Source organism: Piliocolobus tephrosceles, chromosome 8, assembly GCF_002776525.5.
Source record: "Piliocolobus tephrosceles isolate RC106 chromosome 8, ASM277652v3, whole genome shotgun sequence".
NCBI lineage: Eukaryota > Metazoa > Chordata > Mammalia > Primates > Cercopithecidae > Piliocolobus > Piliocolobus tephrosceles.
Genome location: NC_045441.1, coordinates 112,383,151 through 112,399,898, shown reverse-complemented (window position 1 = coordinate 112,399,898; position 16,748 = coordinate 112,383,151). Strand labels below are relative to the sequence as shown.

General features: G+C 36.4%; 1 protein-coding gene across 1 annotated transcript in view; it reads left to right on the top strand.

Annotated features, from left to right (window-relative positions):
• The window catches only part of SLC13A1 (solute carrier family 13 member 1), a 94,988-nt gene that overhangs the window by 49,703 nt on the left and 28,537 nt on the right, over nucleotides 1-16,748 (top strand). The window contains exon 7 of the mRNA XM_023223543.2: nucleotides 10,520-10,671. Coding sequence (XP_023079311.1) covers nucleotides 10,520-10,671 — 152 coding nt within the window. The remainder of the gene's footprint in view (nucleotides 1-10,519; nucleotides 10,672-16,748) is intronic.

Genomic DNA, 16,748 nt, shown 5'->3' with positions numbered 1-16,748 from the left:
ATGGTGCTGGGAAAATTGGCTAGCCATAAGTAGAAAGCTGAAACTGGATCCTTTCCTTACTCCTTATACAAAGATTAATTCAAGATGGATTCGAGACTTAAATGTTAGACCTAATACCGTAAAAACCCTAGAAGAAAATCTAGGTAGTACCATTCAGGACATAGGCATGGGCAAGGACTTCATGTCTAAAACACCAAAAGCAACGGCAGCAAAAGCCAAAATTGACAAATGGGATCTAATTAAACTAAAGAGCTTCTGCACAGCAAAAGAAACTACCATCAGAGTGAACAGGCAACCTACAGAATGGGAGAAAATTTTTGCAATCTACTCATCTGACAAAGGGCTAATTTCCAGAATCTACAAAGAACTCAAACAAATATACAAGAAAAAAACAAACAACCCCATCCAAAAGTGGGCAAAGAATATGAACAGACATTTCTCAAAAGAAGACATTCATACAGCCAACAGACACATGAAAAAATGCTCATCATCACTCGCCATCAGAGAAATGCAAATCAAAACCACAATGAGATACCATCTCACACCAGTTAGAATGGCAATCATTAAAAAATCAGGAAACAACAGGTGTTGGAGAGGATGTGGAGAAATAGGAACACTTTTACACTGTTGGTGGGATTGTAAACTAGTTCAACCATTATGGAAAACAGTATGGCAATTCCTCAAGGATCTAGAACTAGATGTACCATATGACCCAGCCATCCCACTACTGGGTATATACCCAAAGGATTATAAATTATGCTACTACAAAGACACATGCACACGTATGTTTATTGCGGCACTATTCACAATAGCAAAGACTTGGAATCAACCCAAATGTCCATCAGTGACAGACTGGATTAAGAAAATGTGGCACATATACACCATGGAATACTATGCAGCCATAAGAAAGGATGAGTTTGCGTCCTTTGTAGGGACATGGATGCAGCTGGAAACCATCATTCTTAGCAAACTATCACAAGAAGAGAAAACCAAACACCGCATGTTCTCACTCACAGGTGGGAACTGAACAATGAGCTCACTTGGACTCGGGAAGGGGAACATCACACACCGTGGCCTATCATGGGGAGGGGGGTGGGGGGAGGGATTGCATTGGGGAGTTATACCTGATATAAATGATGAATTGATGGGTGCTGACGAGTTGATGGGTGCAGCACACCAACATGGCACATGTATACATATGTAACAAACCTGCACGTTATGCACATGTACCCTAGAACTTAAAGTATAATAAAAAGAAAAAGAAAAAAAAAAGAACTTCCAGTCTTCTGTTCCCTTTTTAGTTACAGCATCTACCAACATAGGGACCACAAAAGCACCAAGGTCAAAAGTGGGCATTAATTATTAGTAAATATTTATTTCTTTATTTTTTAAATGTAAACAGATAAATATTGTATCTTCCATTAAGATGGCAGGTTAAATAGGCCCATATGTTACCACTGTTCTAAGTGTTCATTAAAACAAGAACAAATAGACTTTCTAATATAATCAAAATTATGTAAACATCAAGAGAAGACATGACAGCAAAATCATTTTGGAAGCTGGAAAGTAAAAGGTTGAGTGGAAAATAACCCTGTTATCTCCAGTAATCCCATGGAAGCTGAATCCTAAATTGGTAATGAGAAAAGCCAATAAACAATTCAATTTCCATAGCAGCAGGCTTCAACATTTTTAAAATGTTGAAAAGCAGGAGGAAGAAAAAAATTGCTTGTGAAGCAGTTAAGTCTTCCACTTTCATCCCCAAATCCACATGGATGCAACAGCTTCTAATCCACCAAACGGAAATATAATCTTCAGCCATGGTAAAACAGGATAAGGAGAACCAGATCCAGTTCTGGGCTGGGGGAGAGTGTCACAAGGAAAACAGGGGTACTGAGTGATAGCTTATAAGCTAAACATGGAGGACCTGGCCTTCTACCCACACTGGTCCAGGAGCCAGGTCTAATGCCTTTCAAGTGTCAGCAGGCAGAAGGCCAGATGATGCTTCCTTGGAGAACACAATCAAAGTAAGAGAGATGAAAACATTGACCTTAGAATTTTCTCAAGAAAAAGCCCAGTCAGATGACATGACAGTGAAGCTTACGGGCAACAACAAATCCCAAAACACGAGTGCAGAGCTTCTACACAGATATTCACTGCTGAAATGTGAGCAGACAACCAAAAATTCCTGGATATCTGATGAAAGCCTCAATTATGAAAGAGAGATTGCCAAATAAACAAAGAAAAAAGAGCAATCTGCAGGTAACAGAGACTATGCAAGAAGAAGCAGCTACAAAAAAGAAAATATCATTAATATAATCAGAGAGGTAAACAAATAAATTACTCATATTTATGAAATACAAATAGTATTCTATAAAAGACAATCAAGAAGGCAAAAATATAAAACATGTAAATATAAAATAAAGTATAAATATAAAATATAGAGATATAAAAGCATAAATGGAAAATTCAGTAGACACAATAGGAAGAAACAGAATAAACAGGAAATAAGAGGAGTTTCCAAAAAAGAATAGGAAAAAAGAGAACAGTATATAAAAAGTTCAAGAAAGTTTCTACAATGGAAGAGTACAAGTTTTATGATTAAAGGACTCACTAAATGTCATCAAAATGAATGAAGCAGACCCACACAGGGCAGATCTGTTTTAAAATCTTTGAGATTTCAGAATAGTATAAGATGATCCTAAAAGCTCTCAAAAAGGAAGAAACACTAATTCCTTACAAAGAATCAAAAATATGAATGGCTGAATACTTCACCCCAGCAACACTACTCAGAGACAGCAGAAAAACTGCCTTCAAAATTCCAAGTAACATTTATTTCCAATTTAGAGTCAATATCCAGTCAGACTTTTGATGAAATAAGAGGGTAGACTTAAGTGTAGCTCTTTGCAGTTCTAGAGAAAAAATGACTAGGTTTAGGACAGGAAGGGAGGCCCTGAAAGAGATGTCACCCAGACAATAAAATTGGTAGAATATTGATGTGAATTAGGTATCCTATCACTTGATTGTTCCAAGAGAATGTTTAAGCAACCAGGGAATATTTGGGACTGATTCAGTAGCAGGTACTTAAAAAAAAATAAGCAAGTGAAGGAGGGAAAAGACATATTCTAACTTAGAGAAGGGGCAGGGAAAGTCACGTATATCATATTTCTACCTGTTAATAGAGCTCTAGGCAACATATTGAAAATTGAATTCTGTACTATAAGCAATGTTATGACAGAGCCATAGTTGGAAGATGATACAAAGTATACATATTCAGTGAAGGAAGCTGTGAAAGAAATCTGCAATTGCTGCCACCAGGTGGCAATAGTGAGTTACCTCTGGACCTGCAGGATTTCTGTTGTGACAGGTCCATTGGTGATGATGTCATTGGATTCTGCATTTTGTCATGTCCTCGTAGAAAATTTTTCAGTTACTTGGAAGAAGATGTGGAGGGCATACTCCACATGTATGGTAGACAGAAGGGATTGAATAAAAACACAATAGGTTACCATTGTGGTAAAAGCAGTGTGAAATAGAAATCAAATGTAGTTTTAAAAATTCACATAAGTATTCTGGAAGGCAAGTTGGTACAGGGGAAATTCACTGAGAGGGAACTCACAGACATAGATTCTGCTTTCAAGTCTGCAGTAATTAGCTGGGTCACACTTGAGACTCATTTTGCTCTTCTGAAATATTAGGTCTTTATACCAGATAATCTCTAACTACCTGTCTGCCCTAATAGTCTATCATTCCTTTACATGTTAAAAAAAAAAAAAAAAAAACTTATTTCTGGCTATAAAAGTTACAAAAAGTATCAAGAAGGTGGAGGATACCCCTAATCGCATGATCAAGAAATAACTGTTGTTAGTATTTTGATATATTTCATTTCAGTCACACACACACACACACACATATATATATATATATATATATATATATGTTTCATTTCAGGCACATGTATGTATGTAGAAATATTTTTGCTTTAATATTTTACATAACTTTGTACTTTTCATATCACATAAATCTCCTTATATATTACAACACAAGTACTTTTCCATTCACAATATACCTGTGACAATGTCCTGTGGCCACAGGCTGAAAGTACGATCTGGGAAGAAGACTAAAGATTAATCTGCTGTGATACCTGTGATACCTGCCCCCTTTGTATAATTTCTGTACCACTAGTTGGCTTGATTAGTGACTCATTTCAGGCTTTCCTAAGAGCCCTATTTTTTAGCTCAGTGCCCTGTACTACTGTCCCTCTGGTCCTCATGCTTCACCCTATACTTTCATATCGTCTCTTCTACGAGTTCAGCCCAATGAACACAAGCACTCAGTAAAAATAACGATAAATCTGAATGCATGGAGCTCATGTTTACTGGGTAGATAAAAAGTAGGGTGCATTTACCATTCCACTTCAAAAACTCTTCCTCTTAACCTTTAATTTGTATTATGATATATTAGTATTAGCATTTACAGTAGAATTTTTACCCTGAATTTTAATGCCTTTATAAATTGTCGATGATATTTGCATAAACATTAGCTCATGTGCAGTAACAATAATGTATATTTTAAAGGTCCTTATTAATAAAAAATGTATAGTTAATTCATAAGGCATAAAGCATGGCAAACATTAATCTGTTTCTGTTTTGATTTTTTTGTTTTATATCTTCCAATGTCTTTCAATAATTCTATATATATGCATATATTTACAGTTAAGCTTTTATATGAAATCCAATTTTTTCTTTATTTATATTTTTGAAAATTTTAAGGTGGCAAAGAGAAATCATATAAACATTGCATATTTTAAGTTTCCATTCTTATTATCAATTTAATAATATTCAAATTATGCATCACTTTCTGGTTTGTGTTTGAAGTCTTTCCTATAGTAAAATATTTAATGTTAAGCCCCAAACTTCAATTGTCACTTTGTATGATTCATAAGAATTTTTAAACTTATTTCTCTATCTTATTTACATACCACTTATTTTGTGTCAAATTTCAATGGAATTTTTTATGATATGGAAAATACAAATGATTTCCATGTATAAATTATAAGGGAAAGGGAGATATTTCTAAATAAAATTAGTTTATTTTGGGTGAAGCATAGAGTCCTTTGTGGGTTGACCTTAAAGTTAATTAGAAACTGAAAGGTAAATTACAATCCAATGCACCTGACCCTGCCATGCTAAATGCCATTTTCATATCTATGATGACTTTTAGTGAGTAGTAATTTTTTCCTTATCATGACTTTTCAAAAAGATATTTTAATAATGTCTCAAATAGCATGCTCATCTGTATGGAAGATGGCATTCTTCTGTTCATCCTGGAGAAGAGAGAACGCTTGTACACTGTTAGCAGCAGTGTAAATTGGTACAACCATTATGGAAAACAATATAGAGATTCCTCAAAAAATTAGAAAAACAAAAGAAGTACCATGTTATCCAGCAATCTCACTTCTGGAAAGATGTACCCCCAAAATGAAATCAGTATGTCAAAGATATATCTGCTTCCCCATATTCGTTGCATCATTATTCACAATAGCCAAGTTAGGGGAACAACTTAAGTGTCCCTCGATAGATGATGAATGGATAAAGAAAATGTGGTCTGAGTTACTGTAATAATCCCTTTATGGTTGTCCTTGCATCAATTCTTGCCTATTTCAGACCTTTCCTATACACAGCAGCCTAAAAAAAAGTACAAATGTATTTAAGAAATATGCAAACACAAGAAGACAAAAGATAATAAGTGTTTGCATATTCCTTAACTACATTTATATTTTTGTTTAAAGGCTGAAGTCTGTAGAATGAGTCTGTAATAAGCAAGAATTGATGCAAGAAGATCCATAAACACATTATTTTATTAACCTAGGCCAGAGATAATGTTGACTGAGACCAGGGTGAAAATAGTGGAGATGGAGAATATGGAACAGAGTCCAGGCATATTTCAGTAGATACAATTGACAGAATTTGATGGGATGAGGAAGATAATGTTTTCAAGGAAGACAAGCAATATATTATAGCAAAGTGGCTCAGAGTATGAGCTCTAAAGCAAGACTGCATGGTTTCAAAACCCAGGTCTGTCATTTTCAGGCTCTGGGACCTCGAACAATTCACTTAACTTCTCTATGTCTTTTATTTACAAAATGACGTTATAATAGTACCCACCTCATTATATTGTAAGACTTAAATGAATTAAAACATTTAATTGATTTTAACTTGGACCAGTGCTTATTACACGCTAAGGATGCTATAAGTATTTGTTATGATAGTGGTGGTGATGACATTAGTTTATATAAGTGATCCTGATGAACTAGGTTTGACAAAAGAAGTAAAAGGCTTGGTCCTGAACATTTTCAGATTGGAGTTTTATTGCAGACATTCTCTCTCTCTCTCTCTCTCTCTCTATATATATATATATACACACACACATATATATATATTTGAATATATATATACACACACAGAGAAAGAGTTTTGTTTTGTTTTGAGACAGGTCTTGCTCTATTGCTCAGTCTGGAGTGTGGAGTGCAGTGGTGCAATCTCAGCTCACTGCAACCTCCACCTCCCAGGTTCAAGAAATTCTCCTTCCTCAGTCTCCCAAGTAGCTGGGATTATAGGTGCCCACAACCACACATGGCTAATTTTTGTATTTTTAGTAGAGACAGGGTTTCACCATGTTGACCAGGCTGGTCTAGAACTCCCTGACTTCAAGTGATCCACCTGCCTCGGCCTCCCAAAGTGCTGAGATACCAGGCATGAGCCACTGTGCCTGACCCTCAAATTATGTTGAACAGGCAATTGGATACATGGGTCTAGATGGAGGACCCTGGCTGAAGACAGAAGTTTGGTGATCTGGCATAAATATAGTCATTAAATCAATAAAAAATAAGATATTTTTAAAGGAGAACCGTTACAGTAAGGAGAGACAAGGGCCTGTGAGAGTTTAAAGAAATTCCAGTTTTAAGGAAGGATAGAAGGCAAAAAAAAAAAAAAAAAAAACTGACAAGGCAGACAGAAAAACAGGCAGAGATAGAAAAACCCAAAGAGTGAGATATCACAGGAACTCAAAGCAGAGTTTTTTCAGTAAAAAGAAGAGATAAATTCTTTTATATGCTTGCAAAGGGAACTACAAAGTTGAGATTGAAAGGTTTCTATTGAACGTAGCCCTGAGGAAATTACTGATAATCACAGGAAGTGCATTGTGGGTGGAATGAGGAGACAAGCTAGATGGAAGTGTTTAAGAAAATGGAGTCAGTGAATGTAAACAACTCTTTCAAGTAGTTTGGCTGTGAAAATGGAGATGAGGTAGGACAATAGTTTACTTGAGTGGAGGGTTAAGAAGTCTTTGTTGTTTTTCTTCTGTAAAGATGGCTCAAAAATAATTAAATGTTGATGAAAATTCCAATAGTCTGTAGTGGAAGGTTTCTGAGAAAACCTGAGAGACTTTAGTTCAGAAACAAGAAGTTGGAGGAGAAACATTGACTCTATTAATTATGTAGAGAACAAGAAGATGGGGCAAATGCAAGTAGGTTTCTACATTTCACCGTGATACTATTGTATGCTGGCTTCTATTTTCTCTGGGAAGTAGGAGGCAAAGCTACTTGCAAAGACTGAGAAGGAGCATTAAGAAGGACATATAAAGATAATAAAGAAGGTTTTGTATTTCCTTGTAGAAACAGGTAGAGTAATTTGGTTATGCAAACACGCTAGGGTAGAGGAGCAACATCATTACAGCATTGGATGTTTGTGATCATGAATGATCCCATCTACTTTACTGTGCATGTAATTTTTAGCAACAGTAGCTGGCTACTCAGAAGCAGACATGACATGGAGAGAGAGAATGGTTGGGTTTATAAATCACTGGAATTTTCATAAAGAACTACCATTCAAGAAAAGACAAGAAAGAGAGTTCGGAGTTTTGTTAAGACAATTTATTGAAATGATGCACCATGGAATCTCAACTGAATAAAGATGGAAGTAAAGAAAGGAGAGGACCATAACTGGCCATAACTACATACTTCATTGACCTAGATTGGCCAGTGCAGTTGAAGGACTGTAGAGATAGAATGAATCCAGCAGCAAAGTTGGAAGAAGAAACTGTAATAACTATGCCAATTTATTGATAACTAGGATGGATAAATGATACTCTTTCTACCCCTGAGTAAATATAATATCAACCACACACCTTAAGTATTTTTGCATTTCATATCCACAGGACTTGCAAGTGAGGTGACCAAAAAACAGTTTTAGACTCTTAAACTTAGTGTTTAAAATGAGAAGGCTGAGAGATAGTCTGCTTGTGGAGAAAGTCGGAGTATTTCCCTAATGCCCCGCCCCCTGCCACTTGTACCATCACAGTTGAAAGAAGGGAAGAGTCTCCTACTTACCAAGGTGTGATAGATGTTAAGAAACTACTACTTGGAGAACTTATTATCTACCACTCTAGACTTAGAAAAGGTCAATGGATTAGTGTTTGGCACATACTTGAAAAATTAGAAGGTAAAATGTCATGACTGAATTTCCTTACCTAATCAAGTTTCAGTTGCACTGTCACTGACAATAGGACAGAGGTAACTGTTTCCCTTGGACCGTATGAAGGAAATATGTGGGAGGACTGTCATTTGGGATCATTTGAAAGGTGAAAACCTCCAGGAGGGGTTTTTGACAGCATAAGTTGATCTCAATATAAAAAGACCAGGTAGACTATCACATGCAGACACCATGAGTGTGTCATATGCCACCAGGCAGAAGATGTGTGTAACCTACATAGAAAGAACAACAATCTGATGTTCTTATTTGGATAATAGGAGTCTCATAAAATCCCATAAAATTGCCCACCAGAGAGAGTAATTTCAAACATTCACCACACCTGGAAAGTACTAATGCCATTTTTAAATTAATAAACAGTCAAATAAGACCTCTCCTAATCCTTACCACTCCTCTACTGATCCTGTTCTTCTCTTGACATTCCAAATGCTGAAGGTTTAGAAACTGAGTGTAGCAAGTGGTGAGAAGAATTGGAACTAGGAGAGAAAGAGAAAGTCAAACTCACAAACCTCCTTCCAGTTATGGGCTTTCAAGCAGGCCTGATCTAGGGGACAAGAGAATGTTTAAGTTTAAAATGTGAGATTTTTCTCATTAAATAGGGCACTGTTTATTTTAACTACTGAAATGAAGCTATTCTTATGACTAAACATAACTGGAAAACTATTCATTAAATGAAATGACCTTGAAAAGTTATTGTTTCTTCTTTGAATTTCACCACAGGAAGAGGAAGAATCAAACCAACAAAGTGTGTTTACAGTGTCATGGGTGAGAGAAAGAATGCAGTTGCTTTTGGCTTGCACCCTAGAAAGTCATCTCATAACTAAAACACTTACATTTGGTCTAGTGATTCCCCAAGTGAAACCATTTCAGGATGTGCCATTGTTCAAGGTGTAACTACGGGGGTGGGGTGACTGAGGTGGAGAACTGAAAATTACTGGAAGTAAGATCAAAAACGTGTGGGGCCAGGATATTTAAAGGGCTATTCATGAGCATAGTGTAGTCATTATTCAGTCGCTGACAAGATTTGGAGTAAGGAAGATGATTATGTGCTGAGTGCAAATGTTATCTTAAATGACAGCAGTGGGTGACCAGGAGATCAAAATATAATGGTCAAAGGAATGGGGAGAGAAAGAGATATCCAAGTTACATGATTCTTAAAAAAAAAGGATTTATTTTTTGTGTGAGTGGAGGATTAATGTTCTGGAAGAGACAGTGGGGAGCAAAGAGGACACTGACTTATCTCTCAATGCTGAGGTATATGGTGTTGAAAACATTCAGTTTCAGGAGGGATATCCCCTGGGAATCATCCATTAAGGTGCATTGGTGGGGAAACCTTTCCAAAAGAAGTTTAGGAACTTATTAAGTATGTACCACCAGTATCAACAGAAAAGCTTTGGGAGTAGTGGCGAGAAGGGAAGACATGGGGGAAGAGTTGAGTAAGGGACAAGAAAGAAGGATGAAGAAATGAATGAAATTGGATTTTTAAAATATTTCAGTGGTTTCAGCTTAAATACTGTTATTGCTACATCTCCATTGATGGAAAGATAAATGCTGTATTAGTCAGCTCACATCACCGTAACAAAACACCACTAACTAAGTGGCTTAAACCATAAAAATTTATTTCTCACAGTTCTGAAGACTGGATCAGGGTCTGGCAGGGTCAGTGTCTGGTGAGGACTCTCTCCTGGCATTACAGACAGCCACCTTCTTGTGACTTTCTCCATAGCAGAAACAGAGAGAGAGAGAGGAATCAAGCTCTCTGATGTGTCCTCTTATAAGGACATAATCCCATCAGACCAGGGCCACAACCACAAAGGAAGGGTCAGTATCTTCCAAATGCCTCATTGCCAAATACTATCGCATCAGAAGTTAGGGTTTCAACATATGAATTGGTGGGGGTGGTGGGACACAAACATTCAGTCCATAACAAATATAGAGCAGTTCTCATGGTACTTTTTGTTGTTGTTGAACAGAACTCAGGCATGGAAACCAAATATCGAACGAAGAAGGGCCACATGATATGTAAACTTATGTGTTTGTGCATTGCCTATTCTTCTACTATTGGTGGACTGACAACAATCACTGGTACCTCCACCAACTTGATCTTTGCTGAGTATTTCAATACGTAAGTAACCTTATTGGATTGGTGATTTAACATATGGGCAGCACACAAATTGTAAAAATTATTCTTACCTGGGATTCAGAGAATCCAAGTACAGAGATGTTATGTTAACTCTCCTTTGTTTCCCTTCAGGACATCTATAGGTCTACAGACCTTCCTTTGTACTGAGAGTTAAGTATTTAGGAATATTGAGTTAACTTGTGCCAACAGATTTCCCAGGTCAGCTCAGAGGAGATAACTCTTGGCTGACCACTCTAAACAAACAGGAAAAACATTTTTCATTGAAAGTAATACCACATATGATAGTTAACTAAAATGGAAAGGAATTATTTTCTTTGGACAATTTATGTAGGGTTTGGGGACCAACATGTGAACTTAAATAATGAATGGTGAACAGAGGTATTAATTATGGGGGGCTTGACTTTGGAATTCAGAAAAGATTTGAAAGATTGAACAATTACAATAAATGTCAGTAAGAAAGTATTCTACAAACAGATATGTGACTCTTAACATGTTTGGAACTGTGATGACAATCCACTGCAGAAAATGGGAATCTGTGGATTCAACAGGTAGAATACTTGGGTTAAAAAATCCTCAATTTGCAGGTACTTACACTGTGAATTATTTTACTTACTTATTTGTTTTGTTGAGACAGAGTCTCACTCTGTCGCCCAGGCTGGAGGACATTTGGTGCAATCTCAGCTCACTGCAACTTTCGCCAAGTGATTATCGTGCCTCAGCCTCCTGAGTAGCTGGGATTACAGGCATGCACCATAATACCCAGCTAATTTTTGTATTTTTAGTAGACATGGGGTTTTGTCATGTTAGCCAGGCTGGTCTCAAACTCCTGATCTCAAGTGATCCACCTGCGTTGCCTCCCAAAGTGCTGGGATTACAGGCATGAGCCACTGGACCTGGCCACATTGTGCATTTAACAACAACAAAAAGGTCCATGATTCTCCCAAGACTTATTTTTTTCATATGAAAAATCGTCATAGTTCATAGGGTTATTGTGAGAATTGCATAAAGTAAACTATGTAAAAATATTTTGCGCCATGTAAGTATCATTGAAACAATAGCATGAAAGTCCATGGTGTCATATAAGCACTCAAACTGGTTCTACTAAAAGAACAGATAATACCCAGAATTTAAAGAAGATAGACAGGATTGAGAAAGCCTAGGAACAGGATTTGGGTTCACAGAAAAATTAGAGTTCAGAGGCAGGAGAACCATGCTCTGCGAAGTAGATTCATAGACTCTATGAATTTTCTGAAATTATTTGCAAAGTGTTGTGCATGCATAGATTCGCTAAGAAATCCAAGACTCAAAAAATGTCAATCTCCATTCTAGAAAGAATGGGTGTTTGTGTTCAAAGAACACTGGTATAGGAGTTTAGGATCAATATTAAACAGACCTCCAAGAGTATCGTTTCTATGAATACACATCCATCATGTACACTCCAACTACTGATTTAGAAAACTTTAAAAGGCTTTTGATTTATAAATGAGAGGCTTCTGAAATTCACAGTACCAGTGAAGACTTATCCAACGTATCCCCTAATTCAAGACAGGAAATACACCTGACATCATTTTTAAATATTAGAGATATTTAAAAAATATCTCTAATGTTGATATTAGAGAACTGCTGGTTTCCATCATTCCCATGAAAGCAGTTGATACAGTCAATGTAATTAATATTGAGGTTGTTTTGGTCTCTGTGATCTTGCAGAGTATATCAACTAAATTTTGTTTAACTTTTCCCTTGATTTATTGAATGCACTAATCCATTTGTAATGACAGATTAAGAGCATTATAGCACTTTAAGCAAAAGGTTTTAGTAACTATTTTCACTAGTTATCTAATCTTCTACTTCTCCTAATCATGGGGATTCGGCCAAAAAGTCCTTTAAATTTAGAGAATGCTTAAAATATACTTTAAAACATAATGTTGTTTGTCTTCAAAAGGTTGTCTTTATATTAGAAATTATATGCAAACTGGAAAAAATTGAAAGAATTATTTTATGATACAAAATACAAGAATAGAAGGGAAAATAACCTTATGTGAAAAAAATATAATTGATAGTATTAAACAAATTAGGTATTTATTAAAATTTTGCTTAAATGTTGGCCCTACAAAACACGGTAGCATTTCAAAGCAATAATAAAATGGAATGCATTAAATTTCAATGGAAAATATTATGGAAGCTTAAAATACATAATGCCACCTTTTCCTCCTGATACTACTTGTAAACTTTTAGAGTAATACCAATGATCCTTTTGAACAATTTCATTTTGGAGCCTTGCCAGCTCCAACGGATGCATGAAACCTCAGAGTTAATGGCTTCATACCATTGACATTTACAGAAAGGTGCCATCTTACAAATAAACTTTTGGAGGAAGAAATTATATAACGTATTTTGAAGCCTTATATTTCTATTCTTTTGATATACATAATGTTTCATATACAATCTCTTTATATATAATGTATATATAATAATATTTAAAATGTATTTTGTGTTCCTTTTTACATAAAGCAAACAAAAACAATGAATTCTGAGAAAGCTAAAAGTTATTCAATACACATAAAAACAGACCTTCATTCATTCATTCAATTAATAAGCATTTCTTGAGAATTGGCAATGTGCAATGCACAGTTTTGATTTATTTTGTACAATGCAAGAAATAAAACCTGCCAGGAAGAATATTTCATCCGATTGTCTAGACAAAACATAAACATGAGAAAAAAATTAAAATGTAAAAATGTAGAAGTATTTTTTTTTTTACCTATAGGTGAAAAGATAGAGAGATGTATTGAGTCCTTGCCAGATAATTTACATGCATTATAGTGTACTTATATCCTGGATATCCTTGCTATAGAGGTGGTATATAGTCAGTGATTAAAAGCCTACACTCGGGAGTTAAAACATCTGTGTTCAAACCTCAACTCTTTCACTTACCAGCTAGGTGACTTTGGACAATTATTAAACTCTCAAAGCCTGTTGCTTTTCCAAACAAATGAGGAAAATAATATGATCTGTCTCTTAGAGGATTGTTTTGAGTTTTGCAAAAAATAATTAGCACTTAGTGCCTAGGACAAAGCATGGGCTGAATAAATGTTGGTTGGCCAGGTGTGGTGGCTCACACCTGTAACCCCAGCACTTTGGGAGGCCAAGGTGGGTAGATGGCTTAATTTCAGGAGTTCAAGATGAGCCTGGGCAACATAGCAAAACCCTGTATTTATAAAAATATAAAAATTAGCTGGTATAGTGGTGCACACCTGTAGTACTAGCTACTCGGGAGGCTTAGGTGGAAGGATGGCTTGAGCCCAGGAGGCAAAGGATGCAATAAACTGAGATTGTACCACTGCACTCCAGCCCAGGTTACAGAGTGAGACCCTGTTTGAAAATAAATAAATAAATAAATAAATAAATAAATAAATAAATAAAATGGTGATTATTGTTACTACTAGAGTTGAGAAAGTTGAGGTTCAGTTTAGCAGATTGAAGACCAAAACCAAAGCCAGCCAGACCCTTAAGGCTACCTCCTTAAAAGTTACCTTCCTAGAAACATTACAGAAGGTATGTCCTAAAAGAGGGCTGTAGCTATGTCCCACATACCTTGGTTACTACAGAAAATGTGTCCATATGACTTGGAATAATCTTAAAAGAGGCAAACACCACATTTATGGAGAAAATGAATGAAGATAATTCATTAAATCAAAGTACCAAAAAGTCTGTAATTGTTTTGTTTTGTTTTGTTTTGTTTTTTAGGGAGGAGTGAAACAGTCTGTGCATGTTTTGCATAGTTTAGAATAGCAGTATTAGATTGCCACTATAGAAGTCTGGAGACAGGAAACCAATTAGGAGTCTGTGATCAAAGTGCCAACAAATGATGACAGGCAGAACTAGGCTAGTTGTGAAGTGATAGGAGGATTTGGACTCAAGACACTGCAAAGTCAGAAGGTTGTAAGTAACTAGATATGAGAATTTAAGTGTAAGAAGGGGTTAGGGCAACTCTGGAGACTTTTGTCCATAAGGTCAGATAGATAGTGATGCCATGAACTTCTTGAGAAGACATGGGAAGGTGCAGGTTCACTGGAGAAATTAATAAATTTGAATTTGGACACATTGAAATGCCTGCTGAGAACCTATCCACAAAGTGATTTTCAGCAATCATTTGCAAATGCATCATTTGAGTTCGTTATAAATTTGAGTGTCTCTCTATATAGGCAAATAGTATTTTTTTGAGCATGAAAATGGTCATGTAGGAAAAAATGTTAAAATAATTGAGACATGGATAGACTCTTAGGAAATATTGACAAGGAAGACGATTAGCAAAGTTAATTGAGGTAGGAGAAGTATCAGAAGCATATGGTATTTTGAAAGCCAGAAGACCATTTTCAAAATGGAGGATGAGTCAGGGCTTGTACAGTAGTAGAAGACAGGCATGTAGGATGATGGCCAATATTTATAAAGTATGAAATATTTCTGACATTCTGATTCTTAGAATCTAGTAGTAGCTGTGGCACCTAAATTCTTAAATTCCTACACTCCCCTATGATTAATTCACCATTAGTTTTAATAAATCCTTGCAACAGGATGTTCTGGAAATAGTCTTTGTTCTACCACCTCTTGTTGTAATTATACAAATTCATTAGGTTTTCATTGGCTCTTCCATAAAGAAAATCCTATTTGCTTAATGCTCTCTACCTGATTCTTATCCCCCTTTGTTCCACTGACACATTCTTCCAGTCATCAACAAACATTTTCTAACACTACTGTCAATAAACACTATCTTGTAATTAAGCTATTACTTCCTACTCTGGTTCTTGAAAAATCAGCCATTTTGTTCCATTGAACCCTTTGCTCGAGTTGCCTCAAAAGCCACAGCTGGGGAACTTCCACAAGGGAATGCCTAAACAGTCCTGAGATGGGGCTAATTGAGATTTCAAAGAAAGAAGAAGGAAATACCAGGGTGATTGGTACAAAGCATATATTAGGTGAACTTACAGAGTGCAATCCTCTAGAGGAACAATGAGAGAAAAGGAATGTTCCACCTGGGTGCACCCACTTCAAAGGGATCAGAGTGTAGAGTTTAAGGAATTTGGCTTGGGGCCAGGGCCAATTTCTTTTTAGTAAACCTAGATACATTTATTAGTGCCTGGGAATGTTCAAGTCCCCAGTTTGGGTTCAAGCCTGCTGGGGGAAATAACCTGCAGATGGCTGAGTCACACAGAGGTCAAGGCACTCTAATTTTCAGTCAGGACTCAGAAAGGAAGCAGAGGGAATGGGGGGACCCCACACCTGCCAACTCTGTCAACATCTTTCTCTACTTTTGTGGATTCAATACCATTTGGCCCTCTGTTCTGTTATTTCTTAACCACCATTTTCATCCCTTTTAAAAATCATAACCTATGTTTACTCTTCCATGAGCTTGTCTTATTCACACATGCACATTGAGGATTACACCATCACCCTTGAAAATTACAAGTTGTAATGGCTGAACGAATCATTGTCCTATTCTTCTATTAGTCCATAAAGGATACAAGTAGGTCATTTCATTAGTCTGTTTTATGCTACTATAAAGGAACACCTGAGACTGGGTAATTTATAAAGAAAAGAGGTGTAATTTGGCTAATGGTTCTTCAGGCTGCACAAGCATGACACCAACATCTGCTCAGCTTCTGGTGAGGTTCTCAGGGAGCTTCCAGTCATAGCAGAGACAAAAGGGAATCACAATGCAAGAAGCAAGAGACACAGGGGAGAGACCCCAGACTCTTTTTAACAAGCAGAGTTCCTGTGAACTCTACCACAGGGAGGGCACCAAGCCATTCATGAGGGGTCCGCCCACATGGCCCAAACACCTCTCACTAGGTCCCACTTTCAACGTTAATCATAAATTTAACATGAGATTTAAAGTGAAAAATCATCCAAACCATATCAGTGATCAATAAACATCAGTAAAGATGAACTGTATTAAGTAAGACATAATGAAGTACTAATTATTCTTGGGAATCATCTAAATAACTGAATAATCTTTTAGTATCAAAACAAACCTATGAAGGGAAATATTATTAGAGACT